General features: G+C 39.6%; 2 protein-coding genes across 3 annotated transcripts; both read left to right on the forward strand.

The window, feature by feature from the left end:
• Nucleotides 1-1,358: 1,358 nt before the first annotated feature.
• LOC112200233 lies at nt 1,359-3,474 on the forward strand. The gene has a single exon (XM_024341257.2). The coding sequence runs from the start codon at nt 1,479-1,481 to the stop codon at nt 3,090-3,092; it is 1,614 nt and encodes a 537-aa protein (XP_024197025.1). The 5' UTR covers nt 1,359-1,478; the 3' UTR covers nt 3,093-3,474.
• Nucleotides 3,475-24,243: 20,769 nt separating this feature from the next.
• On the forward strand, nt 24,244-26,795 carry LOC112195874 (auxin-responsive protein IAA13). 2 transcript variants are annotated; one of them, XM_024336100.2, is made up of 5 exons: nt 24,244-24,822; nt 25,513-25,820; nt 25,955-26,072; nt 26,168-26,229; nt 26,348-26,795. In XM_024336100.2, the coding sequence occupies exons 1-5, from the start codon at nt 24,464-24,466 to the stop codon at nt 26,395-26,397; spliced, it is 897 nt and encodes a 298-aa protein (XP_024191868.1). In that variant the 5' UTR covers nt 24,244-24,463; the 3' UTR covers nt 26,398-26,795. The 2 variants fall into 2 exon arrangements, with proteins under 2 accessions (XP_024191868.1, XP_024191869.1); XM_024336101.2 differs by having other exon boundaries at nt 24,245-24,822; nt 26,168-26,253.
• The last annotated feature ends 1,136 nt before the right edge of the window (nt 26,796-27,931 follow it).

Consider the following 27,931-nt stretch of genomic DNA (forward strand, 5'->3'; position numbering starts at 1 on the left):
CTTAGATTAGAGTATCGTGCTGATAACGTGTTGTAGAGAATTGGATAATTGTATTGTATTCATCTCACCATGAGGTTTATATAGGGTTACATCATGTATACAAAAGACAATACATAATAGCTATACTAATCAATCGCACATTACAAGTATGTCAATCGCATACATTACGAGTCTGTCAATCGCATACATTACGCAATACCTATTGCATGAATAGTCATTATCATTTACAACACATTTATTTGTATTGAAAATGAAATTAATACTTCATGTCAAAAACGTGAAGAGAAGAGTAATCATTTACATACGAACTTATAACATATTGGATCTCAACCATGCATCTGTCAAGTTTAATACTCACTTTCTGTTATCAATATCAAGATTTTGCATCGCAACTTATTCCTTTTATTTTTGAAATGCTAGAGATAGTTTTCATTATATTAAACTTTTATTCTTCTGCTACTTCGGTTTTTGCATGCTCATCGAGCACGAAATTTCTAAAAGACTAGCTGATTGTCCTCCCACCAAATCAGGTATCATTCTCTACTCTATGTAATGTCTTTCAACATCATTTTGGATCTTCTCTTGACATTAACTAATATTCAACTAGTTTTACATATTTGAATAAAAAAATTAAAAAAAAGTAAAAACTAGTTTTACATATGTAATAACATGGTTCAAATTGTACGGTTTTTGATATTTCAGTAAGTCACACATTGTCAGTTCCCTGGCCTTTATATTTGTTTAAAGCAATTTGTTTCTTACTCGTTTAAGGCCTATAATTGTATACCTCTTTTTAGGGTTTGATTGCTTCAACAAATTTGGCTTCAATGTTGGTTACTAGTGTCAGTTGTGATTCTTGTAACTTGCAAATTCAAGTTATAGTGTTGGATTGTTTTTCCATGTAGTAGTGTAAGTTTTAGAACCGAAAATTCTATACCTAAATCACTGTTAGCTTCACGTACAACCCTCTATTTTAAGGCAATGAGTGTACACATGTAATCAAATGAAGATGCCAAATGAATTATTAACAGCCTCCTCCTCCTCGACCACCTTCCAAAATTAACAATACTAACTGTGGGGGTGGTCAAAACTCAAACTCAGATACCCATTTTAGTCTCTCGTTCTCAAATAACCAACGAAACGCTGTTTTCAAGCTGTTTTAACAAAAAATTTACACCCTTGCAGTGCTCACTTTTCTCTCTCCTCCCACCATTTTTGCTTCTTCATTCCCTCTCTTTACCTTCATGCCTACCCACCCCTCTCGTCGTCCTCTTCTCGGAAGGTCGACGGACGGCGAGTGGAACCACTACCACCCTTTTGCTTTGATATGAACATCAATATTTAACCAACCCACCAGCTAAGTTTCTCTCTTTTTTGAGATTATATACATCATAAAATCATTCATCGATCCCCTAGGTTATTATTGTCGTCGATCTCAATTCATTGAGGCCTGAAGAGGCCACACACACAACAAAACAATGTCGATCCTAAACCCATTCCAACTTCTGGAACTGAACGTGATCTCGGCGCAAGACCTTGCCCCGGTATCACGTTCCATGCGGACGTACGCCATTGCATGGGTGCACCCGGATCGCAAGTTGTCGACCCGCGTGGACACTCACGGCCACAACAACCCTACGTGGAACGACAAGTTCGTGTTCCGGGTGGACGAGGATTTCTTGCATGAGGACACCTCCGCCGTGATGATCGAGATCTACGCCCTCCACTGGTTCAAAGACGTCCACGTCGGCACCATCCGTGTCCTCGTCGGCAATCTCATCCCCACTCCGGTGAAGCCCCACCACCACCATCCTCAGCTGGGCATGCGCTTCGTGGCGCTCCAGGTCCGGCGGCCCTCCGGCCGGCCACAGGGGATATTGAACATCGGTGTGGCGCTGCTTCACAGCTCCATGCGCAGCATGCCTTTGTATTCTCAGCTCAGCGCATCCGCCGTGGGATATAAACAGTTAATGGGCGAGGACGACCCGCCGCGGAGTCAAACCCACCGGAGTCAGTCAACGTTTTCGAAGGCGGAGCTGAGACGTAGCAAGAGTGACTGCAGCTCCATGTTAGCGTCGGAGGTCCGGACCAAGGAATTTACGAAAAAGGACAAAAAGAGCAGAGGGAGCTCGGTGGTCAGCGGGTCCGACGTCAGCAGCCAAAAGAATAAGAAGAGCCGATCCAAGGCCAGCTCGTTAATCAACGGCTCAGAAATCATCAGGGGAAGGGGTAGAAAAGGGAAAGCCAGCTCCGTGGTCAGCGCGTCAGAATTAAGCCGGACCAAGGGTAAAAACGGAAAACCAAGTTCCATACTCAGCGTCTCCGACGTTGGTGGGGCCAAGGACAAAAAGGGAAAACCAAGTTCCATACTCAGCGTCTCCGAAATCAGCATCAGCGACCCGTCAAAGAGAGGCGGTAGGGATCCGAAACCGACGAGCGGATCCGAACCCGACGACCCGGTGAGAAAGCCCAAGCACAACGGGAACTACAGAGCCGCGGTCGTACACGACATCGTGGCCGCGTCGCCGTTATCGAAGCCGTCGCCGAAGTACGTGGTGGAGAGTTACGGAAATACCCCTGGGCGGAGGTCCTCGGTTCCGGGGAAGTCGCCGTTCAAGATGGGGACGTACGACCAGTACGTGACGCCGCGGAAGTCGAATCTGATGGTGCCGCCGTACCTGACGGAGTCGGAGCTGGGGCCGTCGCCGTCGGAGGTGGCGGCGGCGATCGCGAAGGAGAGGATGGACCAGGACAACGAGAGCTCGGTGGTGGTGGGGGCCTGGAACGAGGACGAGAGCGTGGAGGGGCTACAGTCGAAGCTGGAGCGGTGGCGGACGGAGCTGCCGCCGGTGTACGATCGCGGCGATTTTTCGAGCTTTCCGAGCAGCAGCGAAGGGCACCACACGCGGCGGCACACCGACGGAGGCGGCGGCCCGGGGCTGTTCTCGTGCTTCAGTAACATCTGCGGCGTGGAGTGCTCCATCGTGTGCGGCGGCGGCGACGCCGGTAAGGATCGGAAGAAGGCGGGGGGCAGCAAGAGTAGCGGTCCAGTCGGGCGGAGCCCATCAGCGGAGAATCTGAGCTATGTTTGAACTTGAGCTGGGCCGGGTCGGGTCGGGTCCGTTCTCCGTTTTCTTTATTTGGGTGGCCTGAGAAAAAAACTAACCTTATTGGGTTAATGCTAATCTTTGGGTGGACTGGTAAAGCGGGAAGGTGGTTCGTTTTACGAAAGGGCGTGGGCGCAGAATAAGGATGTGCGCACTAACGAGTTGGTCTTTGGTTCTCTTCCCTTTATTCTTTAATTCTTTTTTCTTTTCTTTTTTAATTTTGAATTTCTTAAGTTTCTGACTGATCGAAGCCCAAAAACAATAGAAGAAAGGATCCCCCAAATTCAAACTTGGAATTTGTTATTATTGATGTGAAAAATCAAAGTGTATCATTTATAAATATGAAATTATGAACAATTATAAATCAGATAGCAGTACACAACACATTAAATTGCAACTCAATCTATGGTTTCTGGGTTTAATATTCATGTATCAGGTTTGGTTCTGGATATATGATAGTGAACTGCCCTCTCTTAGGCAAAACAATCCCAACAAATCTATCAATCCCCATGGCTAGTACAAATGTGTCTAGATCTGTCCATAGTATACAAATCACTAAGGTAAAAAGAAATAGTCGAAATCGGAGAGTTGTCAATGAACTAGCACCCCTCATAAATAGAGATGTTGAGATTGGGCAGGATGTTAGCGATTATGTTCCTCTCCTTGTAACTTTAATGGAGCTCAAATTCTGAAATTGATTGCAAAAAATCTTGTACTATTTAAGAAAGATATCTGTACTGGATTTGGGGTTCCTGACTTATTTGGTTTTTGTTCTATTTAAACCTTTGGTATTTATTCGCAAATGGTCAATTGCTCGATTGCAATATAATCATGTTACTAAATAACAAGGTGTTAGCATCGAGTGTAACTCAAAACCTTCAACTAGCTTAAGGTTTCTTATTAAACCCACTTACAGATGGGAGACCGGCAAGCGTACTCTATCCAATGCAAAACTTCCACCACTTCATTTTGCTGGGCTATGCAAGTCCCTCTTGTATTTCATGCCCTAATTTTCGCTTGTGAAGCAAGTAACCAGCAGGAGAGCTAAATACAAAGGATTGGAACTACATGTAAAATGTATGAATATATAGTCAAATATACACTATTCTTTTAGAAGCTAGTCTTGTTCATGCCTTATTATCAGCTAGGTTGAATGGTATTTGACGCCTTAGGTTTTTGCTTTAGTGACACAAAAGTGCAAAACAACCAGCAGGAGTTATAGAAATCTGAAATCTCTACCAACAAGTGTGATATTCTGATTCATAGAAAGTGAACTGGTGTGCATAACCACTTAGAATTGTGGGTGTCAATTCTCAGTTAGCTAGGACCATCATCAAGAGAAGAGAACCACTAGAAACCCAGGTTTCATGATCTTCTTGAGCACTAAATAGTGAATATATATGCTTTTCATAACTAGCTTGTCCCCCAATTAGTGAAGAGAATCTTTATAGAATGATATATATAGTCTTATTTGGATTAAAGTACGCATAAAGATAAAACCATTCTATATATATAAAGATTTCTTTTTCCACAATGAAGAGCAGTTCTGTAATGTTAACCCCTTGCTATCTGTAAATTAATATTAATCGAGCACTGAGAATCCAGTACCATACTCGAACGGGAATAAAGAAAACTCAATAAGTTCGAATATTGTCTTCTCCAAAGAAAATCAATATATTAGATAGAGTTGGTCAATATCTATTGTAAAAGGCCTAAACCTGTGGAATAATGTGATCATTATAAAATATTTAGCGTTGTTAATCAAATAATTAATATGCTACTTGGAGAAAAAAGATATCTAAACGTGAGACATCTTTTCTGAAGGAGGATTTTGACTGCCAAAACATATCTTCCTCAATCCTATCAATCTAATCTTAAATACATCACAGACAGAACTACTGTTTTCATTAGTTTTATAATCACTGGCTTACTAGTTGTAATTTCTGGATTAGATTACTGATCTAAGCTAGGGTACTTTTAAACAGGATTAGAGAATTGACCAAAAAATTCTCATCAGTCTACTACATTATGTACCTTGCGAAGCTAAATAATCGAAATAGAGATGAGCAGAAGCAGCTTGAATGATCGAGCTCGATGGCACAAATGCACAATTAATCTAATCTACATCTCTAGCGTAAGTAACATCTGGAGGACAGGAACTAAAAAGACTTGAGATCCACTTCACATCACTTGGCCTCAACCTATTAACAAGGACAGGGTTGATTGATAATATTTTTATTTGTAGCTAGGTGTTTATTGTTCGAATGCCTCAATCGCTAGTTTGTATGTATGTAATTTATTAGTTTTGAGTGTGAATTCTTGTTTTCTAGTTTATGTTGTTGTTGTTGTGGTGTTTTTTTTTTTTTTCAATTGTTAAAAAGTAAACGTTTCATTATTTGTAACGCGACAGAAGTGTCACTGTCTAAGTAGAGTATCTTTTAGGGGAAATGATCATTTACTCAATTTTGGGGTTAATTAACCCTACTTACCCAAATACTCTAAGAGATTGGCCACTTACCAAAACACTCTAAGAGATCATTTCCTTAATACTCAATTAAGTTTTTTTTTTTAATTTTTTTTTTGGGACAATTTTGCCCTCTCCTTCTTTGTCACTTAGAGAGAGATGTCATCGGAGACCTTGCCGGACTCCGGTGACCAGTGGCCAGCCGCGGACTCCGGCTACCGAACTGGTGACCGGATTCCGGCGTTTGAATTTATTGCCCCCTAATAATACCCAGTAACCATATTATTGCCCCCTAATAATCATATTATTACCTCCCAATAATCATATTATTGTCTCCCAATACTCTTTTTATTGCCTCCCAATAATCATATTATTGCCCTCCAATAATCATTTTATTACCCTCCAATAATCATATTATTGCCTTCAAGTGAATTGCATATACTCCCAAAATCAAAATGAATACACTATAGACACAATTGATCAATTTATATGTTCAATTGTACACGTTAACTTTTTTTTTTCCTTCCCCATTCTAGGAGCTCACAGTATACTAAAAAAAAAAAAAAAAGTGCTCTGGGCACCAGATCGGATCGACCAGGGACGAAAAACACCTGCGATTGCTCTCGGATCGACAGGAACTGTGAAATTACAGGTGCGAAATCGCCGGACCTTAAAGCTCCAGAATCGATTGGGTTTGGGACAAGAGGTTGATGGTGGAGTCGGACTCCGCGACGGATTGAAGGAACTTGAGGAGTGAGCGGAGGTCGCATACTCGGAGGAACGAGAACTCGACGCAGACCAAATCGCAGACTCGGAGGAACGAGAACTCGACGCAGACCAAATCGCCGACGGCGGTGGCAGACTGTTGATGGTGGAGTTGGACTCCGCGACGGATCGAAGGAACTTGAGGAGCTAGCGGAGGTCGTAGATTCGGAGGAACGAGAACTCGGCGTGGACCAGATCCCAACGGCGGTGGCCAGTGAGTCTGATTCGGATTCTTGCGAGGGCATGGGTGTGATTCACTTGGTCCATTGAGGCTTGTGTGTGTGTGTGTGTGTGAGAGAGAGAGAGAGAGAGAGAGAGAGAGAGAGAGAGAGAGAGAGAGAGAGAGAGAGAGAGAGAGAGAGAGAGAGAGAGAGAGAGAGAGTATGAGGGCAATACTGTCAATATATATTAGATTGGGTAAATGAGGGTTAAAAAACTCTTAGTGGAGCAAGTAGACAATTTTATGTTAAAATTAGATAAGTGGTCACGGCCCCTATCTTTTAAACTTGAAACTCGAGACCAAGAGCTAAACATACGCAAATCCAAACCCAGAGCAAGAAATATGCACACCAACACCCAGAGCTAAACATACGCAGATCCAATTAAGAAAACCGGAAAAGTGCGCAGCTACATAATGAGAATTATGAGAATATTACATCTCACACAAGGGTGCCAGAGACCGCCACGATTAACTTTCATGTGTCAATCCAAATTATGTTGTAAATACAGAAAATCAAACCGTAAACGGTATGGTGACAAGACACTAGAGAGACATTCTCAACTTACAGTACATGTATATGCAAGTAAAGCAATACAAATTATGAAAGCACTCTCTTTACAACATCTAATTGTAATATAATAGTGGGCACTTGATGAGGTGGAGAGCAAAGGGAAGGATACAACTCAACAAGAATTTCCCTTTGGCGGCCAAAAAGGGTCGTGGAGACACAAAATGGAGGCAACCGTATCCTAAAAGACATATTTCGGCTGTCCAAAATCCAAATCTAATTATGGAAGAATCAAGAATTGAGAATATACCACCCACCCAGAGATGCCGGGATCGCTCAGTTTGCCGGCGACCCGCGAACCCGATCGCACGACCCGAAACGCAGTACGATCACGAACCAGATCGGTGACTCCAGCGATCCCATATTTACTCAGCGGTCCCATCTTCTGCATCAGCTCTAGTGTGCTTGTTTCTGGACTTCGTCCATTCCTAGACTTCTGCAACAGATTGGTTGGGCTGTTCATCTTCTTTTCTTTTTCTTATAATGACTATTCCGATAAGAAAAAAATGCTAATATCTAAAAGATTTTAAACCTAATTCTTTATAACTTCTAATATCTAATTTTACTTGTTTACCCTTTTAAATTTATGTGGTTTTCATAGTATATGTATAAGGGATATTTACGTAAAAAAATTATGTTTCCAAATACGCAATTAAAATTATGTTTAGGAGTCCTGATTTTTATTTATAGTATGGTATCTATTTTTTTTTTTATAATTATATTTATCATATGTAATTTATTTTTAATTAAAAATTTTAGCTAATATATATTAGCGAACCGCGTTCTATAGAGATTGGCGTACCGCGTACCCGTACTGCGTACCCGTTCTGCAACGACCCGCGATCCAGGTAACACTGCACCCACCCTTGTTTTCTAGGCCACCTCTAACTCCACTGGACAAGATACCAATATGAAGCTTCCTTTCCCCCACGCGTCTGCAACTAGTTTCTTCAATTCAAAACAACTTATGAACACAAGAGACTGGATTACTAGAATATAGTTTTTCCTCGTTACTTGATGTAAGTGAGGAACTGTGACATCAAGAGAGTAGTTTACTTTTGTTAAGAGACAGACTTCGTCGAATTATGTTGTTAAACTGTAAAGTATCTGAAATATGAGTGAAGTCTATACTCTAAATTTTTAGGAGATAAGTCATACCGAATTTTTTTTTTTGATCTGAGTGAGTTCAAATGTAAGAGATAACACATGATCTCCCTATTACAAATTATCAAATATCCCATATTACGTACTTGTCAAACTTACCCGTTTTTGATAAGTTTTTTTATATATATTTTTTATAGTATACAAGGAAATTTGGCAAATAACACATTTTCTTAACATTAATTTGGTCAAATAACTGAATAAGAGGCTTTGAAATATTTCAAGAACATAAAACAACTTAACAAACTTCTGCTCTCAACCAGAATATAAACGCCTGAAGATTTTCTTCCTCCTTCCTTCCCTTCATCATAGGCCTCAGATCTCCAATTGCTGTGCAGTTTATATCCTTAATTACTTAAGCCAACTGAAAAAAAAAAAATGGTTTGTCTTTGTAAAACTGATGTTGAGTCAGCTTGAATCGAGCTCAAAATTGATATTTTATGTATCAAATTGTTTTAAAATTAATTCAAAAAAACATTAACACAAAATACTTGTGCGAGAAAATTTCATAAAATCAGAATCGATTACCGGAGAAACAAACCGGTATAACATCATAGAAATTTAAGTTACTGTTTTGACAATTTGTAATTATTTAGGGCAAATTGTTGATCACTTTACGATTCAAGAACGATTTTGATGTTGATTAAAAAAAAAATTAAAAAAAAATTGTTAAAAAAAAATTAATAAAAGGTGTGAACTGTGAAGCTGTCTCGGACTAAAAATGTGGCACACGACTATGATGTCTGGTGGTCCCCAAAAGTCATCCAGTCCGCCGCTCCCTGTCGGCTTACATGGCGTCGACGCAATATGCACGTGATTTGACTCCCACCTTGTTGTCTTGTCTCTTCAAGCCGCTGCTCCACACAACCTTTTACCTTCTACAGTTCTACCTTTCCAACCCAGGTAAATAGTTAAATCCAGACATGGTGGTCTGGATCATCGTTATACAATATGAATGCTAGTTACCCATAAGCATGGAGAATCAGTTGGAGTTTCCGATCAGCAAGCCGTCGTGCTCATCAGTGTTATGAACTTGTGATTCCATCGCTTCTACTTCTATTTGTATTTATTCTCCAATCAAGAAGTTAGAATATCCATCATGCTCTCGGCTTATATGAGATTAAAGTAATATAAACATTACATTCATTAACCGATTAGCAATGAATGCAGAGACTTAAATATTTGTAAATTATTTTACCTTCTTTTAAAGGTAGGCAAGTAATTATATTCTCAACACGCTCTCTCATGTGTGTCGAATATTCAAACCAAACACTTGTATTAGGGGACATGGAACACGGTTAGTCCTCAATATGTATCATCTCATCAGTCTCATGGACTAACTCGGTTTGATATCATGATAAAATAATTATGAGCAACACAGCGACAACCAATTTGCAAGGCCACCGTTTATCAATGTGAGACAAAACTTCAAATTCTCAGTAAGAGTTCATTCTCCAATCATTCGAGAGCACTTGAGTTTGGGTTTGTGGGTCGAGTCATAGGTGAAGCTGGTTGTAGCTCAGCTTTACCCCCTATTTTGTCTAGTCGTGGGTTCGACTAAATTTAGCTAGGGTTTGGTACAAGTTTCAGTTAGCATATCGATGGTGATGGTGTGCATCAGTTGATGTAAGGTGCTAGTAGGTTCAACAGAGATGGACATGTTTCCGAGCAGCAAGGTTGAAGAAGACAAGACTTTGGCCGGATAGTAGGTTTGGATTGTTCTTTAAAACCTCATCCGTCTAGTTTTGTGCTTGGTTTAAAGTTTGACTAGGTCGACTTTTATTCAAGCAATATTGCAAGTTATCTTTGTCACTCTCATTAATTTAGCTAAAAACCGATGAAGGAGAGTGAAAACCTTATTACACGTACAAGACTATATTTTCCACACTCCACATTATCTAAACACTAAGATTAGAAAGTTTTGGAAACTTGTAATGATGGCTACGTACTGCACAAAAGTCTTGAATCTAAATAAGCAGTCAAAGTCTTCAGTCTATACATGACCAAACAAGCTCAAAAATTCTTGTACATAATCAGTGTTGTATCAACGTTTCTGGTAATGAGTCTCCACTTTCCCCTGTGAAAATGACTCGAGGGTGCGTGTTATTTGCGGCATGCGAGCCCTAGCCTAAGACTCTAGAAGCCTATAACTAATGTATTGATCTAAATGTTGGATATTGATTCATTTTAGGAAATGATAATTTTCTCTAAAATATAATAATTGAAAATTTAAAATTCCTAACAAAATATACCTAGCAATGGTCTAGTATCATTTTGTCTAGTGGTATAGTCTTTCATTCATAAGTGGGAGATTGTGGGTTTGACTCACGAAAAACTAGTTGTAGTATTTGAGTTGTTTATCTGATAAACACACACACACACCCGTGTAACCAAGAAAATAAATTTCTAGTCACCTAGCCTGCTAAATCACAATAATAGTAATATTTTTTAGTAATTTCCGTATTACACGTAAATATAACATATAAGTTTGGGTTCTTGACCAAATATCCAAATTTGGCCAAACAAGAACCCACTTACTCTACTAAAAGATTTATGTACTCAATTACCCCATTTAAGTGTGAAATTACAATCTTATCATATACCCAATTAATAAAATTACAGCTCTGCCACTTGTTTGAATCAATATTTGGCAAGGCTCACATGGCAGATAGGTGGGCCCGACCCACAATGCGTAATGAATGACCGACCGCGGCTAATTAGCCGCAGCACATTAAAGATTTACAAAGTTGATTCTCAAATTAGCCGCGGAACATTAAAGATTTACAAAGTTGATTATCAAATTTATGGTAGAAGATAACGTGTTCGGATAACCTTTACTGAGATCAAATGATTCACAAGGGTTAATGAATGACTGCGGACCCACAAGGCGTAATGAATGACCGCGACTAATTGGCTGATTAGCTGCGGCACATTAAAGAGCTTGATTGTCAGGAGAAACGTTACCAAAGCTTAGTTTAATTAACTTAATAAGCATTAAGGGGTTTTACTGCCAATCATCAGTTATAAGACCTGATTGATTGCTCATGAAAGATTCAATCATTGATAACGTCAAAAGTATCACAAACGTGAATACTGTTCTATTTGTAATCAATACGGTTTTAGCTGTGAAGGCTAAGATTACTTCTTTTCCTTCTTTCAGTAGTTTAGCTTCACTATAAAAAGGACCAAAAGATTCATTGTTAGAGGTCCTCGACCAAACGCTCTACGTGATTACTCAAATTTTATCTCAATACATTTCAACATTTCAGCAACACTTATCAATCTTTACATGTTAATCTTATCGCTTTCTTTACAGGTATCTATCTTTCCTGCACTTTACTTTGTTTGTTGCTCTTTACATTCACGCAATTTATCTTTTCGCTGTTCACTTTGCTGTAGTTTATTTCCCGCGATTTACATTCTTGTTCTTTATCTTCCTGCACTTTTACATTGCTGCACTTTCTTTACCTGCACTTTCATTTATGTTATTTATTTCGTGTTGTTTACTTTACTTCATTTACTTTATACAAAATCACAAAAAGAATCATCATCACTTCACTATCACCTCAATCACCGAGTTACACATCACTACGGCTAGGTAAGGCTGATCAGTGCTAAAGTCCTTGCATTCAAGGTAGAGAGAATCCTGCGGCCGAGATTGATCATTCTTCGGCCCACAATCAAGTGATCAGAAGTCAGATCGGCGCAAGATCTACAAACAAAACAAAACCTCGCTTGTCCTCTCGACCGCGAGTTGGCACGCCCGCGCACACGTCACCACTCAAAAAGGACACATGTAAGCCAAAGAAGCCCTCGGCCCGGTGACTATTCCTGATCTCTCTCTCTCTCTCTCTCTCTCTCTCTCTCTCTCTCTCTCTCTCTCTCTCTCTCTCTCTCTCTCTCTCTCTCTCTCTCTCTCTCTCTCTCGCCCTCTCTGACTCCCCTCTACGATTTCTTCTTTTAGGTGGGTCGGGCGTGATTCGGGTATGGGTCCTATCTCTCCTCTCTCTCCGACTCCCCTTTACGATTTCTTCTCTTACAGGACAGACACACATTCTTCTTAGGTGGGTCAGGCGTGATTCGGGTATGGGTCCTTTGGGATTTCTTTGGTAGTTTTGGGTGTTTTGGTTGGAGGTTTTGGGTTGTGGTCAACCTCCACTTGCTGCTTTCTTTTGTGGCTTTTCGGCATTGTTGTTGTGGTTGCTACACTTTCATGCGTGGCGCGTTGTAAATAAGTCGAGTTTAATCAGACTCATGTCATTGGGCTGGTCCAATAAGCAATGTTTATCACTCACTAATCTTATGTGAATTTGAGTCTAGCACAATGGGAATATACATAAGCTAGTGGCAGTTGTCATTTGGTCCTTGTGTTGTTGTAAGATATAAATTTTGTGTTTTGTAGACCCATATATAGTGTGATTTTATCTTTGATATAGTGTGTTCTCTGCTCGGTACTTGCCATGTAACTATAGTGTATTTTTTATTCTCAATACTATTGAGTAAATAGATATTAAAATATTGTTAGGAGGCAATAATATGATTATTGAGGGGCAATAAAAAGATTATTGGGGAGCAATAAAATCCGATGCCAGATTCCGTTCACTTGAGTTCGGTGAGATTTCTGATGACTTCTCTCTCTAAGTGACAAAGAAGGAGATGACAAAATTATCATAAAAATAAATAAAAAGCAATAAAAAAATACGTAATTGGGTATTTGGGCAAAATATATGTAAATTATTGGATAAGTGAGCAATCTCATAAGATGTTTGGGTAAGTGGGGTTAGTGTAGCTCAAATTTGGGTAAATGAACATTTTCCCTATAAGTTGTCATATTTTGTATTTTTAAAAGTGACTCGTTAAATTTCTCGTATTTTTAAAGCTGAAAGTATTATATATGTGTTAAAGTAAATCCAGAATATGTGTCTGGCCCAAACTCAAGGTTACTTACTCTAGTTGAAATAGGGTTTATATTAGAGATATTCTCGGAGAATCTTAAGAGATATCCAATCAATGTACGATTATGTTTCCATGTACAACTTTATCTCTATGCCTGTAATCCTGTATATAAAGAGACCCCTATTATCAAAGAAAGTATGACTCAATTCTCTCCCAATTCAGTTTTCCTTAAACACGTTATCAGCACGAACCTCTAACCCTGAAACAAATAGCCAAACCCTGATTTAAGAAGTTAAAAACCTTGAATCCGATTACAAAACCTTGAAGCCTTTTCTGCCTCCACCTCACACCTTGAAGAACTTGATTCCAGGAGTCCAAAACCGGCGGCGGCACCCCAAGAATCGGCCGGAAACCTATCGAACCGGCCACTGGAAACTCCATACAACTCGCAGCAAATTTTCCACCGGTTCACCATCTTCCAGACCTCCAATTTCCACCAGAAGCCCTTTGATCTGAAGTTTCAGGAACTAGAAGAAAAAGTCCAAAAATCGGCCTAAAAAGACGTGAACCGGTCACCTGAGCAGCTGCATCTTGAACCCGCAGAAAAGAAGAAAAGAAGAAAAGAAAAAGAGAAGAAAGGAAGCCCAGCCCAGAAAGAAAGGAAGAAGTCAAAGCCCAGATACTTCGCCACGTCATCACAGGCCCGCGCTAAGTCAGCAAGAGGGACCACGACACGTCAGCATCTGGACCTGTGCCACGTCATCAAAGGGGACCCACGCCACGTTAGCAAGGGGACCCACTGCCAAGTCAGCTCCCAGGCCAACATCAGTCAACGACCGGTCAACCACTTTCAAGCGACTTTTCTCGCCAATTTCCGGCGACTTTTTCTGGCCAAATTTTCTGGCGACATATTTCGAGGTATTTTTTTAGAGTTTTTACATTCAATTTCTCTTCTTTTTCGGGGACTTGCAACATCCCTTCTTGTACCCCCCTTTCTTCATCATAGGGGAGACCAAATTAAGCCGAACTGTGGGGGTTCGTGCTCACTCCAAGCTTGGAGCTTGTAGAGTCATCCAAACTTAGAGTTTGTTGAGATAAAACGATCGACAACAAACATCATTGTTTCGATCTAATCCAACCCCTCTTGGAATCAAATTTCTTGGAAGCGACTACGCTCAGAAATTTTATTTGTTTTCGTGGTAGCCTTTTTCGCTCCGAAACTTAATTTCTTGTTTTCTTTCAGGATGAGTAACCAAAACAAATTGGACTTTGCTCCATTGGGAACAAGTGGCTCTAGATATCACAGGTAGGTTCGTGATGTCCGCCAGCATCTCAAGGCCGATGGAATCCTGGATACGATTCTCAAGCCTAGCCAAGACGTGCTAACTGTTGAGCAAGCTCAAGCTTTGAAAGCAAATAGAGCAGCCTTAGAGGCAAATAAAGCGAAAGCCATCATCCTAATGACTCATCATATGGATGATTCGCTCTAGTTCGAGTGTATGAATGAAGAAGACCACAGAAGGTTGTGGGTCTCACTCGAAGAAAGATTTGGCAACGTCTGTGACTCCTTGCTTCTTGACCTAGAAGTGAGATGACATAGCCTCCGCTTCTGTGATTTCAAGTCAGTTCTTGACTACAACTCGGAAGCACTTCGCATTAAATCCTTAATGAAATTCTGTGGTAAAGAGATCACAGATGCGATGTTGATTGAGAAAACTCTCTCTACCTTCCCCGTCTCTGCATTGATGGTTGCTAAGAACTATCGAATCGATGTTGTTGTAGGACGGATCACAAGGTTTCATGAGCTCATTGGAGCTATGAATGTCATTGAAAAGCATGACAACATCCTCGAGATTCGTGAAAATAGAGCATATTACGGAATCCAATTATAGTCGCCCCCCTAAGAGAAGGCGCTAAGAGCAAAACCCTAATCTAAGGGATACTTCTGGACGTTCTGGTCCATATAATCGCTCTACTTGGGAAGGTAACCGCCAAAATAGGCGAACACGGAACCGAAGAGGTAAACGTGGAAAGAGAGAGGGAGGCAACGCCTCTGACCATGTTGGTGAAGCCACCAACACTAAGAGCCATCTAAATGATGCTTTCAAAGTGCCTCAATTAATAGAGTTTGAGTAAAGAGATGTATGTTCTCGATGTGGAGTGTCTGATCATTAGGCACACATTTGTAGAGCTTGTGAAGAAATCGTCACCGCCTACAAAGCATATTGTGAAGCAAGAGAAGCTCACTATATGGAACAAGAAGATTAAGAAGATGATCTAGAGTGAAGAGTTGAAGACTACAAATCTGGCTGGGATCAATAGATCGCCAATTCTGTTTAAGTCTTTATTTTTCCAAGAGATGTAATAGGCAATTGCCATATATTTTGGTAGTAAATGCCAATGGTTTACTTTTCCTTCAAAGTAGGCTCACTCAAAGTAAATGTGATGTCAAGGAAGGTTATGAGATTAGTGGTATTTAAGCAAGCCTTGCTCCACCGACATCTCTCTACTCACCTGGTCACATTTATTTTAGAATTACCGAAAGAAGTTAGACGACTACTATTGTTTTGCATTAGCTATCATTTTGGATTAGATTTTGTTTAGTCAAAGAGACAATGATGTAACTCCGTTGGCTTATGAATAAAATTTCGAGTTCTTTATGACTTCATTTTGATTCTGAGCATATGACTTTTGTGACTACGATGGCTGGGCCATCAGTATTAATTCAAGGACATGGAATAGCTCAAGTTCCACCTGCCAAATGACACCTTAATTACTGTCACAGAAACTCTCTACGCTCCTAGGGCCAATCGCACTTCTGAATAGCCAACAGATTCTATATGAAAACGCATGTAGAGAAAGAAAATGAGTTCCTTTGCAATACCTCTAATGATTACGAATAAAGGCGCATCTTAGAGAAGTTTATGTGTCTCTCTAGTGGATTCTATGTCACTATTCGAGCTATTAATCCAATAAATTTATGAGAGAAGGTCTCTTGGATTTAGACACATATTGGCTTTGTCACGACATGATATGTAACGTCCCGTATCTCAATTACCCGTTTACTAGTCATTTGGACGGTAAACTACCTTTATTTTCACTTTTACTATCGTTTCAGTACGTTTAGTGGCCCTAAAAGTCGACTTTTTGTTCGGGTCAAAATTTGAGAAAATTTCCTTCATGAAAGTTGTAGAGGACGTTAAACCGAGCGCGTGCATATGTGGTGCTTAAAAATCAGAGTTCGTATGCGAAAGTTATGAGCGAAATAAGGAAGTTACTGTTCATGGTAAATTTATATATATATTGAAATTTTACTGTGGTAGGTTTCCAAAACCGGAAACCCACCCTTTCTCTCTCTTTCCCCCGATCTCTCCCTCTTTCCCTTTCGGCCTCTATCTTCCTCCTCTCAATTCCCGGCCGTCCGGCCACCTGGGGACGGGTCACCGATCATCACCGGCGCGCCTACTCCCCCTCTTCACGCTAGTACCAGTGAGTCACGCCAATTTGGCCGGAGAAACGAGAATCGACGGCGAGAAGCAAACTGTAGCAGATTGGGGTTTTCCGGCAATTCTTTCGTTTCCAGCCGTCTCCGGCCACCAAACCGGCGTCGAAGGCACAGTTTTCAACGGAGATCATTTCCCCTAAGGCCTTGCATTCCAATTTGCCGTGTAGAGGCAGAATCGACAACCTAGGGTTCTTGAATTTCTGGGTTTTCTTCACCGGTTGATTTCGACTGTTTCAAGGTAAAATTAGATTGTGTTGTAGTTGAGAAAAAGATTGGGCGTGTTGAGTAGTTGTTGCTGCCGAAATTTGGTGGCCATCGGAGGTGGTGGCCTTCGGCGCGTGGGCCCCACGCGCCGTCACTGTAGGTTGCGCGTGGAGGAGCGTAGGGGTGCTTTTTAATTTCAATTTTTAGCTTATTAAATTCTATAATTGTTGTAGAGGTTAAATATGTGATTTTGGTTAATTTTGGGAGAAGTTTGACATGGATTATGAATTTCCGAAGTTTGGGAGTTTCGGTTGTTGAATTGTGGGAATCCGACCTTCGGATTTCCCTTGTTCCGATATGGAATACATTAATCGACGGATGGATATTAATGGTGAAGTTTGATTGGGTGTGGAAGAGGATTGGAGAAGTTGAGGTTATGGGTTTTGAGATTAATTATTGATTATCGTAAATATTTATAAAATTGTTGTTTACGGATTATAATTGTGTACAGGACGTGATACCGACCTATCGCTCGACGAGGATCCTTACGCTTGGATACCACGTTAGCCGTATATCGTGAGTGGACTTTTGTTTTTAAGTAAATGATGCATGCATTTATTTCTTGATTATGCTCTATTTATTTGTCAATTTACTTTTTCGAGCATATGGTTATTTTTGAAAATGGATTTGGATTTATGATTATTTGAAGATTTTATGGTGTGCGGGGTCACGTCCTTGGAATGCTTATTTCCCTCCCATTTATTTTATTAACGAGATTTTTAGAAAGATTGTTCGAAATGGGATTTCGATGAAGTTAATGCTTATCTAGTTATCGACTTCGGTTTTGGCATTGGGAATGCCTTGTTGATGATTTTGGAAATTGATTTCGTTCCGGTTTACGAGTAATATTATTTCTCCTATTTATTTTGAACTTGAGATTGTCTTGGCGTGTGGGACACGTCTTTGGAAATTCATTTACGAGAGTTGGGGAAGTTTTATGGATTTACTTGGTTTTTCGGGTTTCTTTTGCCATACTTTGGGTGATTTATCATTGCTAGCATTGATTTCCGTCTTTGTGGCGCGGTGATGGGATCACCGTAGCCCTCCGCCTTTGTGGCGCAGGTTACTGTCTCTGTGACAGTAATTCTGTAGCCCGGTATCCTATCGCTACACTTAGTGGCGTAAGGGTATATTACGAGAGTTATGGGAGTATTTTAGCCTGGGAGGCTATCATCCGAGCCTAGGAGGCTCACTCGTATGGCTATCGCCTTCCCCTAATCACTTTACTACTTAGGCTAGCGGGGCCAGCTCGATTTTCGTTTAACCAGCGGGGCTGGTCTTATTTTTCCTTGAGTATCAGAGTTCCAACTTTTTCTTTTAAATCGTATGTGACTAGCGGGGCTAGTTGGTTTTCATGAGCGGAACTCCTCTTGTTTTATTTTTTGTTAATCATTGCATGCATCGGAAATTTTAAAGAAGTAAATGTGGGAAAGTATAAAATTCCTTTTGGTTAAAATTGTTTATTTTTGTCCACTCACGCTAACGTTTTTTTATATACTTTTCCCTGGGCCCTTCGGTTTCAAATGCCCAGTTCGCAGTGTAGCTGTTCGGCTTTAGGAGTTGAGGCTTAGCACCACCGCTGTCATCTATCCCTCGTAGGTTACTTGCTAACCTACTATGTGTATCGTTGTTCTTTTGGTTCTAGATTGCTCTGATAACCTTGAGTATTTTGTATTAATATTGTAACCTATGACTTGGTTGTAATTTGAGTTAATTGGATAATTTGATACTCTAAATTGTGAAGTTGTGCGGTTTTGGGAGCAGGGTGGCTCCAGGAGTTTTGGGAGGGTTGTTTAGAAGTGAAATTGAAATTCTACAGGTTTTGGGTTGCCCATTTTTAAGGGAGGTTATGCCGAAATTTTTGGTAAACCTTCCTTAAGGGTGGGTCCCGCGGGGCCACTTCGGATTCTAGGGTGGAATCCGGGGCGGACCCTGTCATGATAGATCATCCTAGTCATGATATGATGATCCGTCTACTAATGACTTCACATGGACATCATTTCTTTCGAGCGAAACGAAGCATGAATCAAAAGTTAATTTCTGGACTAAGTGTGAGCTGCCTAGGGCACCGCCTTCGTCCACCACCAGCCTAGGGCTAGCGCAGTCCCTATCTATGACATCATGGTGATGGTGCCCTAGGTGATGTTGCAATCACCAACTTGCTTCAAATAGCGTTTCAGACGCTCAGGTCCAACCAAAATTCTCATTGGTTGCTTCTAAAGCCTCTCGCTAGTTTTACAAAGATAATTCCTTACGGAAATTAGGACTGAGATCGTCCTATGCAAAGGATATGAAAATATTCATTATGTTCTTACATAGAATCCACGGGGATTCTATGGACTGATTCAACCAACTTGCGGACGTTTAAATATCTCATGATATTGGTTGATACGCAAACACGCTGGTCACGTGTTTTGCCATTGTCCACTTGTAATACTGCTTATGCTACACTCCTAGAAAATATCATATGACAACGGGCTCACTCCCCGGATCATCTTATTCTTTCAATTAGACTTGACGATGCTAGGAGTTTACATCGAAGACGATGGTTATTGCATTGGGACTGATGTTGGACATCACATTTCCATGAACACACCCAAATGGTCTCGCAGAAATATCTACGATGGTAGTCCGGACATTGGTAATGCGCACTAATCTCCTTATATCCGCTTGGGGTGATGCAATATCACCTGCAGCTATGCTAACTTCTCTACGACCCACCGCTACTCAATCTACCTCTGCGTTACAGCTAGTGACTGGGTACAAGTATCGTACTTACGCATCTTTGAGTGTGCCATTCATGTGCCAATTGCGCAGCCACAACGCTCTATGATGGGTCCATACAGACGAATGGGCAACTACATTGGATTTGAGACTCCAACAATTGTTCGGCACTTAATGCCCTTGCAAGGTGATCTCCTTACTGCTAGATTTGCGGGTTGTCACTTTGATGAGACAGTCTTCCAGTCGTTAGGGGGAGATAAGAACACGGATGTTCAGCAGGAACGACATGAATTGTCGTGGCCTGTCCCCACTATGTCTCATCTCGATCCCTACTAAAGTGACGAGATCACACATCTGCTGCAAATATGTCTGCAAGGAAGTACGTCTCTACAAGAGGACATAGCGCCACCCTACCCGGAGGTAGGCATGGCGCCAACGCTAAAGAGAGTGGCACTCTGGCGTTACAGGTCATGGCCCCAGCTAGGATGCGTGGGTGGCCCGTGAGTTCGAAGGATGCTTTGGCACACTCCAATCCTTTGATCATCGACACTCAAAATCCGTCTCATGAGAATCTTCCGGGTTATGGTTATCGTTGGGGGACACCTCAACGTCAGAACGTATTCCTGAGAATTTAGAGCTCTATGAAACTTACACTAGTGTACATGAGACGTGGGATAGAAACTCCATCATAATTGATGATGTAGTCACGCACTTCGTTGTACATGAGTATGTTGAGTCCGATGATATCGAACCACACTCCGTTGATAAATAAATGCCAACGTAGAGAGATTTGGCCTAAATGGAAAGATGCGATCCAGGTTAAGTTGGATTCTCTAACGAAGAGGAAGGTTTTCGAGCCAGTGATTCCAACATCTCCTAACATAAAACCTATTAACTAATGGGTATTCGTTAGAAAGCGTGATGAGAAAAAGAGATGACAATCTCGCCTTATGGCGCAAGGCTTCTCACAAAACGCTCTGGAATCGACTACGATGAGATATATTCTCTCGTAATGGATGCCATTGCACTCTACTACCCTGTCAATTTGGTAGTTTCCAAAAAACTGAACATGCAGCTTACAAATGTGGTCACTATGTATCTATATGGGGATCTAGATATGAAATATACATGAAGGTTCATGGTGAACTTCATTTACCCAAGTTAAGTGGCTCTAGACCACGGAGCGCGTTTACAAAAAGGTTGAAACGCTCACTAAAGTGACTACTTGATTGGGAAGGGATATGCCCACGCGTTTCCATAACAAGTTTCAGATTCTATCGCTGTTCATATTGGACATGATCTTCATTAGAAGGCCTTAAAGAGTTAAGGGAAATCGTTGAACACTTCAAATCCGATTTTGAGATGAAGGATTATGGAAGAATACGATTATGTCTCGATTTGGAACTTGAGCATCGTGTCGATAGATGCTTAGGCATTTTGACAAGGACAAGCCTTCAAGCACCCCCATGATTGTCCATAGTCTTGATCCTAAAAAGGATCCTCTTCATTCGAAGGATGATAATGAAGATGTGCTAGAGGCAGGAGTGCCTTACTTGAGTACAATAGGCGCATTATTGTACTTAGCTCAATGCACAAGACCGGACATCTCATTTTCCATGAACTTGTTAGCTAGATATAACTCTGCGCCAACGTGACGCCATTGGATTGGTGTAAAAGATATCTTTCGATACTTGAGATGTAAGATTGATATGGACTTGTTCTATCCCTACAAAGAGATGATGGACTCAGACCCATCACACACTAGGAACGCCGCCAACACTGGCCTGCGTCCACTATCCCCATCCCAAAACGACATGTGTTTTTGGAAGGTTTTGCTGATGTTGGGTATCTCTCTGACACATACAAAGGTCATTCCCAAAATGGTTAAGTGTTCACCATGGGTAAAGACCGTGATATCTTGGAGGTCTACAGAAATATACCCTAGTTGCTATATCTTCGAACAATGCAGAGATTATTGCTCTTCACAGAGTGGTTCGTGAATGTATATGGATTGGATCCATAATTACGCATGTTCAAACAATTGTGGTTTGAAGTCTACTACAGATGAGCCTACGAGCATTTAAGATAATACTGCTTGTTTTGAATAAAGAAGCAAATGCTACATCAAAAGCGACAACACCAAGCATAATCAGTAACAACAGACTCTCCTCAAGATCAAAGTGAACTAGGTTCGATCTGAGGACAGTGTGGCAGACTTGCTCACTAAGTCATTGCCTAAATTCCACTTTCGAGAAACATGTTGGTAGCATCTTTTGCGGAAGTTATCCGAACTCCCATGACCATGACCGTTGTCATCAAGGGGAGATGTCTACATGTATGGTCTCGAAACGTGAAGGGTGTGTTGTTCTCTTTTTCCCCTTTGACTGAGGTTCTTTTTGTTCCACAGGGTTTTTGTTACTTGACAAGGTTTTTAATGAGGCAACGAGAGGAGCACCACGTTTAGGCGACACAAGGGGGAGTGTTCAAGTAAATCCAGAATATGTGTCTGGCCCAAAGTCGAGGTTACTTGCTCTAGTTGAAATAAGGTTTATATTAGAGATATTCTCGAAGAATCTTAGGAGATATACTATCAATGTACGACTCTATCTCTATGCTTATAATCCTCTATATACTTGCTCTAGTTGAAATAAGGTTTATATTAGAGATATTCTCGGAGAATCTTAGGAGATATACAATCAATGTACGATTATATTTCCATGTACAACTCTATCTCTATGTTTGTAATCCTCTATATAAAGAGGCTCCTATTATCAATGAAAGTACGACTCAATTATCTCTCAATTCAGTTTTCCTTAAACAATATGTATTATATATGATTTTTTTTTCATATTACACACATTATTGAAAAAAATGAATATAAACTAATATTTTAAAATTAAAAAAATTAAATTTTTTTTACTGAACTTCTCAACGAACTCTTTGGTGAAATGTCTGAATAAAACACAGACACATTTTTCACCTTTATAGTTGTAATATGTTTTTTTTTTTTTTTTTTGCAACAAGTGTAATATTGACTTATTTTTCAAGACAAAAAAGAAAATGAAAAGACTTATTTCTTTACCATTAGCAAGAGAAAACTTAATGCTCATGTACCTTTATTTCTTAAACAATCAATAGATTGGACTTTAACCCAACAAATTCTTGAGCAGTGGTCCCCAAATTCCATAATTCTTACTCATAAACAATGTCTAATCAAAATATGCTTTTGTTATTATTTTCTTGGTTCAACTTTACTGGAAGGCCCCACCATCCACTGTCAGTGCATCTGTTTAGGTCTCAACTTTCTAAAACAAGGCTTTGTGCCCTTTGTCTTCCAAATAGTAGACAGCACATAAGGAGAAATAAAAAGTGTGTAACAATACAATAATGCTTTTTTGTTTTTGTTTTTTTTTTTCCCCTCTCTCTTGTAAAAAGACTCAACATTTAGCCTTTAACCTTTAACCCTATGCTTTTTGTACTTTAAGCAAAGGCTAAGTGACACCTAACCTCAATTTAACAGTATAATTGTCAATTAGGTCTACAATTATGTATCATTTCCATCTAAGTTTTTATGAACCCCATATGCTTTGTAGCTTTAGTAGCCATGTATTTAAATCTTTTTAACCATTATATGAGGAATCACATTTTTTGTCCTTTCACTCGACCTTGATATATATTATAGTGTAAAGAATATAAATTACATAAAAATAAATAAATATATAGATGAAAATAGTAAGATCATGAAGATCAGATTTATAATCAAGAACCAATATTATTATCTCAAAAAGACATTGTACATGATATTTTGGTATTTTAAGTTGAGTTATGTTCAGAAATAATTTTTTTCTCTCCCACTATTAACTAACCTTTATTGTTGGACTTATTATTTTAGTAACTCTAGCTGTCTTACTCAAAATGTATTACGATTATTTTCTTCTACATTTCATAAAAGACCTAAATGCATAATGCTATAAAGAATTCTCCAAGGCCTCATTAGCTTTGGTTCAATGCTTTGAATATAGAAATGCGATACATCCCAAAAACAAGTAACCTTAGGCATTAGCTATATGGTTTTTTCTTTGTCTATAGAACTAGAATGCCCATCTTCCTCACTGTCCAAGTTAAAAGTTCCGACAAGCCAAAGTTTTAATATTATCACTAACCATCATACCAAGACCAAAAAGTTAAAAATACCATCATACTTTGCTAGGAACTTGTATCATTTCCAACCTTTCATCATACCATTCCTTCCCCACTTAATTTTAATTATACCCCATTAATCCTCTTCTAAACCTTATCATCATCCCACAACTAAGTAAAAGATAATCTTTGTAATTAGAGAAAAACACAAGAACCCCAGCTCCATTTTTATAATATGATTCTCTCAATCTCGACCATCATTTTCTTCATAAAATAAAAATAAAAATCCAGTCTTTTTTTTGTTTCTTTTCTTTTACCAGCTCCAACACAGAAACAGATTCTTGAAAGATATGATTCATGTCAAGGAAAAAACCGAGGGTGGGTGGCGAGTTAGAGTGCTATGCGCACTAGCAGACATTTGGGTCCCAATATCATCACTCTCTCCACCATCTCTCCTAACCTACCTCTTTGCTTTGCTTCTGCCTCCTTCATTTTCATTCTTGTCTATTCCTTCCCTTTCCCTTCCTCCTATACTACTACTACTTCTCAAACTCCCACATTTCTCAAATCGAAGAAACCCCATCTCTCTCTCTTTCTCTCGCAACTCCCAACTTCTTCAACCTGTCTAGAAATCTCTCTTCTGGTTTTAATGGAAGGCACTCTGGGATTACTTGGAGGTGGGTCTTCTGGGTGCTCAACAAATGAGTCAGCAATGTCAAAGGTGGAACAACAGGTGGTGGAGCAAGACTATGTGGGCATGTCCTCTGAGGTATCTTCATACCCAGCTGAAACTGAGCTTGAACTGGGCCTGAGCCTGGGTGGTGGTGGTTCTGCACAGAAGTCCAAAGCCTGTGCATGGGGCGAGCGTGGAAGAATCTTGACTGCTAAAGACTTCCCTTCCATGGTGTCTCATGGGTCTGCAAGATTCTCACAGAGAGCAAATAATGCTTCTTCTGTTTCTGGAAATAAGAGGGCTGCTGAAGAGGGTGGATCTCCCACTGCTGTAAGGTCAGATTATTAATTCATGGAAAGGAAGCACTTTCTTGTTTTTTGATAACTATTTTAATGTGTTTGGTTAATGAGAAAACTTGGGGAAAATGAGAAAATTAATTCTTTGAAGAATATTATATGCATGTTCTTTGCTGTATAGAGCTTGGTGGTAATGAAATGATTTTCCATTTTTGATCTTAAATTTAGTCTTACTACCCCATAGAAAAGATTAGAATTTTGTTTGAAAAAAATAAAAATAAATTTGTCTCCATTTACCAGTTGATTGTTCTGCTGATCTCTGCAATTTTTGTCTGCTATGTTCTATAATCAACTGTTTTTTCTAGTTGTCTTATTCGTCATTATGCCACACTATAAAGTTTAAGTCTTGTAAATACATAGTTTTTATGTAATAGAAAAATTACAGATAGTTTTTAATCTGATGAACACTATTCAAAAATATTGTATTAAGAAAATTATGAATTTCATTTACCACTAATTTGTAGTATCGTAGCATTGTGTTAGTCTATATCATATATGATTGTGTATCTTGTAGAAAATATTCTCAATAAAAATTAAGAGAGATGCTTTATAATTCTGAGAATAAAGTGGTGAATACTGTTCCCCTGTTTTTGGATTTATCTTAACATGTTTATTTTATTTTTTTATGACATATCTTAACATGTTTTGATAATTGATTTTGTGAAACAGTCAAGTTGTGGGATGGCCACCTATAAGTGCTGCAAGGATGAACAGCTTGGTTAACCAGGCAAAGACTGCAAGGTCTGAAGATGACAAGGCAGATGGGGACAATTCTAAGGACACTTACAAGAAGAAAATCAACACTGGTAATAAGTCAACTGTGAAAGAGAAAGGGCATCTGGGATTTGTGAAGGTCAACATGGATGGAATTCCTATAGGGAGGAAAGTGGATTTAAATGCTCACACTTGCTATGAGACTTTAGCTCAAACACTTGAGGACATGTTCTTCAGCACCACTACAACTGGCAATTCAATCGGTAAGTTTCTTCGCCTTTGGCAGGATAGGTCGTGAACCAATAAAGTATCATTATAGATCAGTCGATTATTTGATGCATTTCGTATGTGATGCTAGTATTCTTGTATGGCATTGACTTTGATGTGCTTATGTTAGGTGGAGACAAGGAACAAGCAACAAAACCCTCAAGGCTTCTGGATGGATCCTCCGAGTTTGTGCTCACTTATGAAGACAAAGACGGAGACTGGATGCTTGTTGGAGATGTCCCTTGGAGGTATGCTGCTGACAGTGATACAGGTTTTGTTGAAATGAAGTTTAAAGAAACGCACCCCACTAAAATGTGCTAATAATGTTTGCTATGGTATATAGGATGTTCCTCACCTCGGTGAAAAGGCTTCGAATAATGAGGACCTCTGAGGCCAACGGACTCGGTATGCAATTTTAAAAACATCAAGGTTGCATTTTGCTTTTGGAGTTCATTTTATCAAATTTGCCTCCCTAAACGTTGACTAGGACCTCGCTAATGCTGATTAATTTTTGAATTTGCAGCTCCAAGATTTCAAGAAAGGAGTGAGAGACAAAGAAACAGACCTATATAAGACACAGTTGGTGCCCCATTTATTTTTACCGTCTTGTATGACAACGGAAACCTAGAGTTTGACAACAACAGAAGGAAGCAAAATCTGATGAGACAGGAGTGCTAAGAAAGATTGGCTTCCACTGGGCTTTGTTTGCTTTTCTTTCACAACCATCCTCTGGTTCATGCTGGTTTTCTTTTTTCTTTTTTGGTTAGGCGATATTTATTGTTTTTAGTATTTTTCTTTTTACTTCTTCTTACATAGTGCTAGCATACAGGCCCTGCATACTCGGCTAAATGCTGCTTTCTCATACTGTAAATATGGGAGCACTTCATATCTAGAGTGTTTTGCTGCAAAATCTAGTGACTCGTTTTTCTTGATGATAGAAGAAAAGCTTGTGTGGTTTTTTTATTTATTAATTATTTATTTGGTTTATGTTGATTACCATTAATTGTTGATTTTTTCTATCACTATCACCAAGTTCTGATTCACATATACTTATCTAGAATAATTGGTAGAAATATCAAACAAAAAGTGGTACCAACTAAAATCTGAAAAATATGCATGAGATATAGGTGATGGCAGGTTTTGTATTCACAGAAATCACCTGCTATATCATAACTACTAACTGGTCCAACTGACAACAATGGAGGGACCCCAGTCTTCTGAATTGTCAATTCTAAGAACCCTTGTAATTGCAGTAGCTCATATAGATTGAGCTCTACTAACTGGTCCAACCGCACAACCAGTATATCATACCCCAAAAGCTTAAACAGTTATGAAATAGACCAACAATGTATATGCAAACGCTTTATTCGAATAGAAAACGTACTTGTATAGCCTTCCCAGCGTATAGGGATGAATCAAAGAAATGGGAGAGAGGGAATTAGAGATCTTAAATCGATGACCTCTTGCACCCCGAAACTAAAGAATAAATATTTGTTCTCCAAAGTTATGAGTTATTAGAAAAAAAAAGAGAGAGAGAGAGAGAGAGAGAGAGGAGAAAATAGACCAAGAAAGTATATTATGCTAGTTTTCTTGACAAAAGTTTAACCTATTACAGAAAGTACAAAAAAATGTCTTACACATACCATATTGAACATTCATTCTGAAACCTAAGTAAATTTTGAAAAGAATTAGATACTTTATTCATGAAATAGAGGACTAATGCTCAAGGAGTAACCATCACACATGTTATCTTTGGATTTATCATATCTGTCTTTTAGTCATCCTTTGTTTGCAGCAATGCTCAATGAAAGCGGACAGCCTTCACATGTGGGTAAATCTTATGCAATCATTTTGTTTTTGACTGCAGATTACTACCCAATTGATGATACTGGACAATTGTGGTCCTGGTGGAAATCAAATGCAACTGGCATAATCACCTTCTTTTAATTAAATCATGGGGCAACTGTGTCTTATTATTATTGGCCAGACTCGTGCTCAACTTTCTGATCTGACTTGCATGCCTTTTCTTGCTGGTTTCCATTTCATATCTTGTTGAACAAGTTCCTTGGTGAAATGGAGTAACTAAAAATAGCTTATTTTCTTTTCT

The sequence above is a fragment of the Rosa chinensis genome, chromosome 4 (assembly GCF_002994745.2).
Source record: "Rosa chinensis cultivar Old Blush chromosome 4, RchiOBHm-V2, whole genome shotgun sequence".
Classification (NCBI taxonomy): Eukaryota; Viridiplantae; Streptophyta; class Magnoliopsida; order Rosales; family Rosaceae; genus Rosa; species Rosa chinensis.

Bases quoted from the DNA above. Each gene is read 5' to 3' on its own strand.
- LOC112200233 (XM_024341257.2), top strand. From the start codon at position 1,479: ATGTCGATCCTAAACCCATTCCAACTTCTGGAACTGAACGTGATCTCG.
- LOC112195874 (XM_024336100.2), top strand. From the start codon at position 24,464: ATGGAAGGCACTCTGGGATTACTTGGAGGTGGGTCTTCTGGGTGCTCA. The intron at 25,821-25,954 runs GTAAGTTTCTTC...TGCTTATGTTAG, and splicing joins TACAACTGGCAATTCAATCG to GTGGAGACAAGGAACAAGCA. The intron at 26,230-26,347 runs GTATGCAATTTT...TTGAATTTGCAG, and splicing joins CTCTGAGGCCAACGGACTCG to CTCCAAGATTTCAAGAAAGG.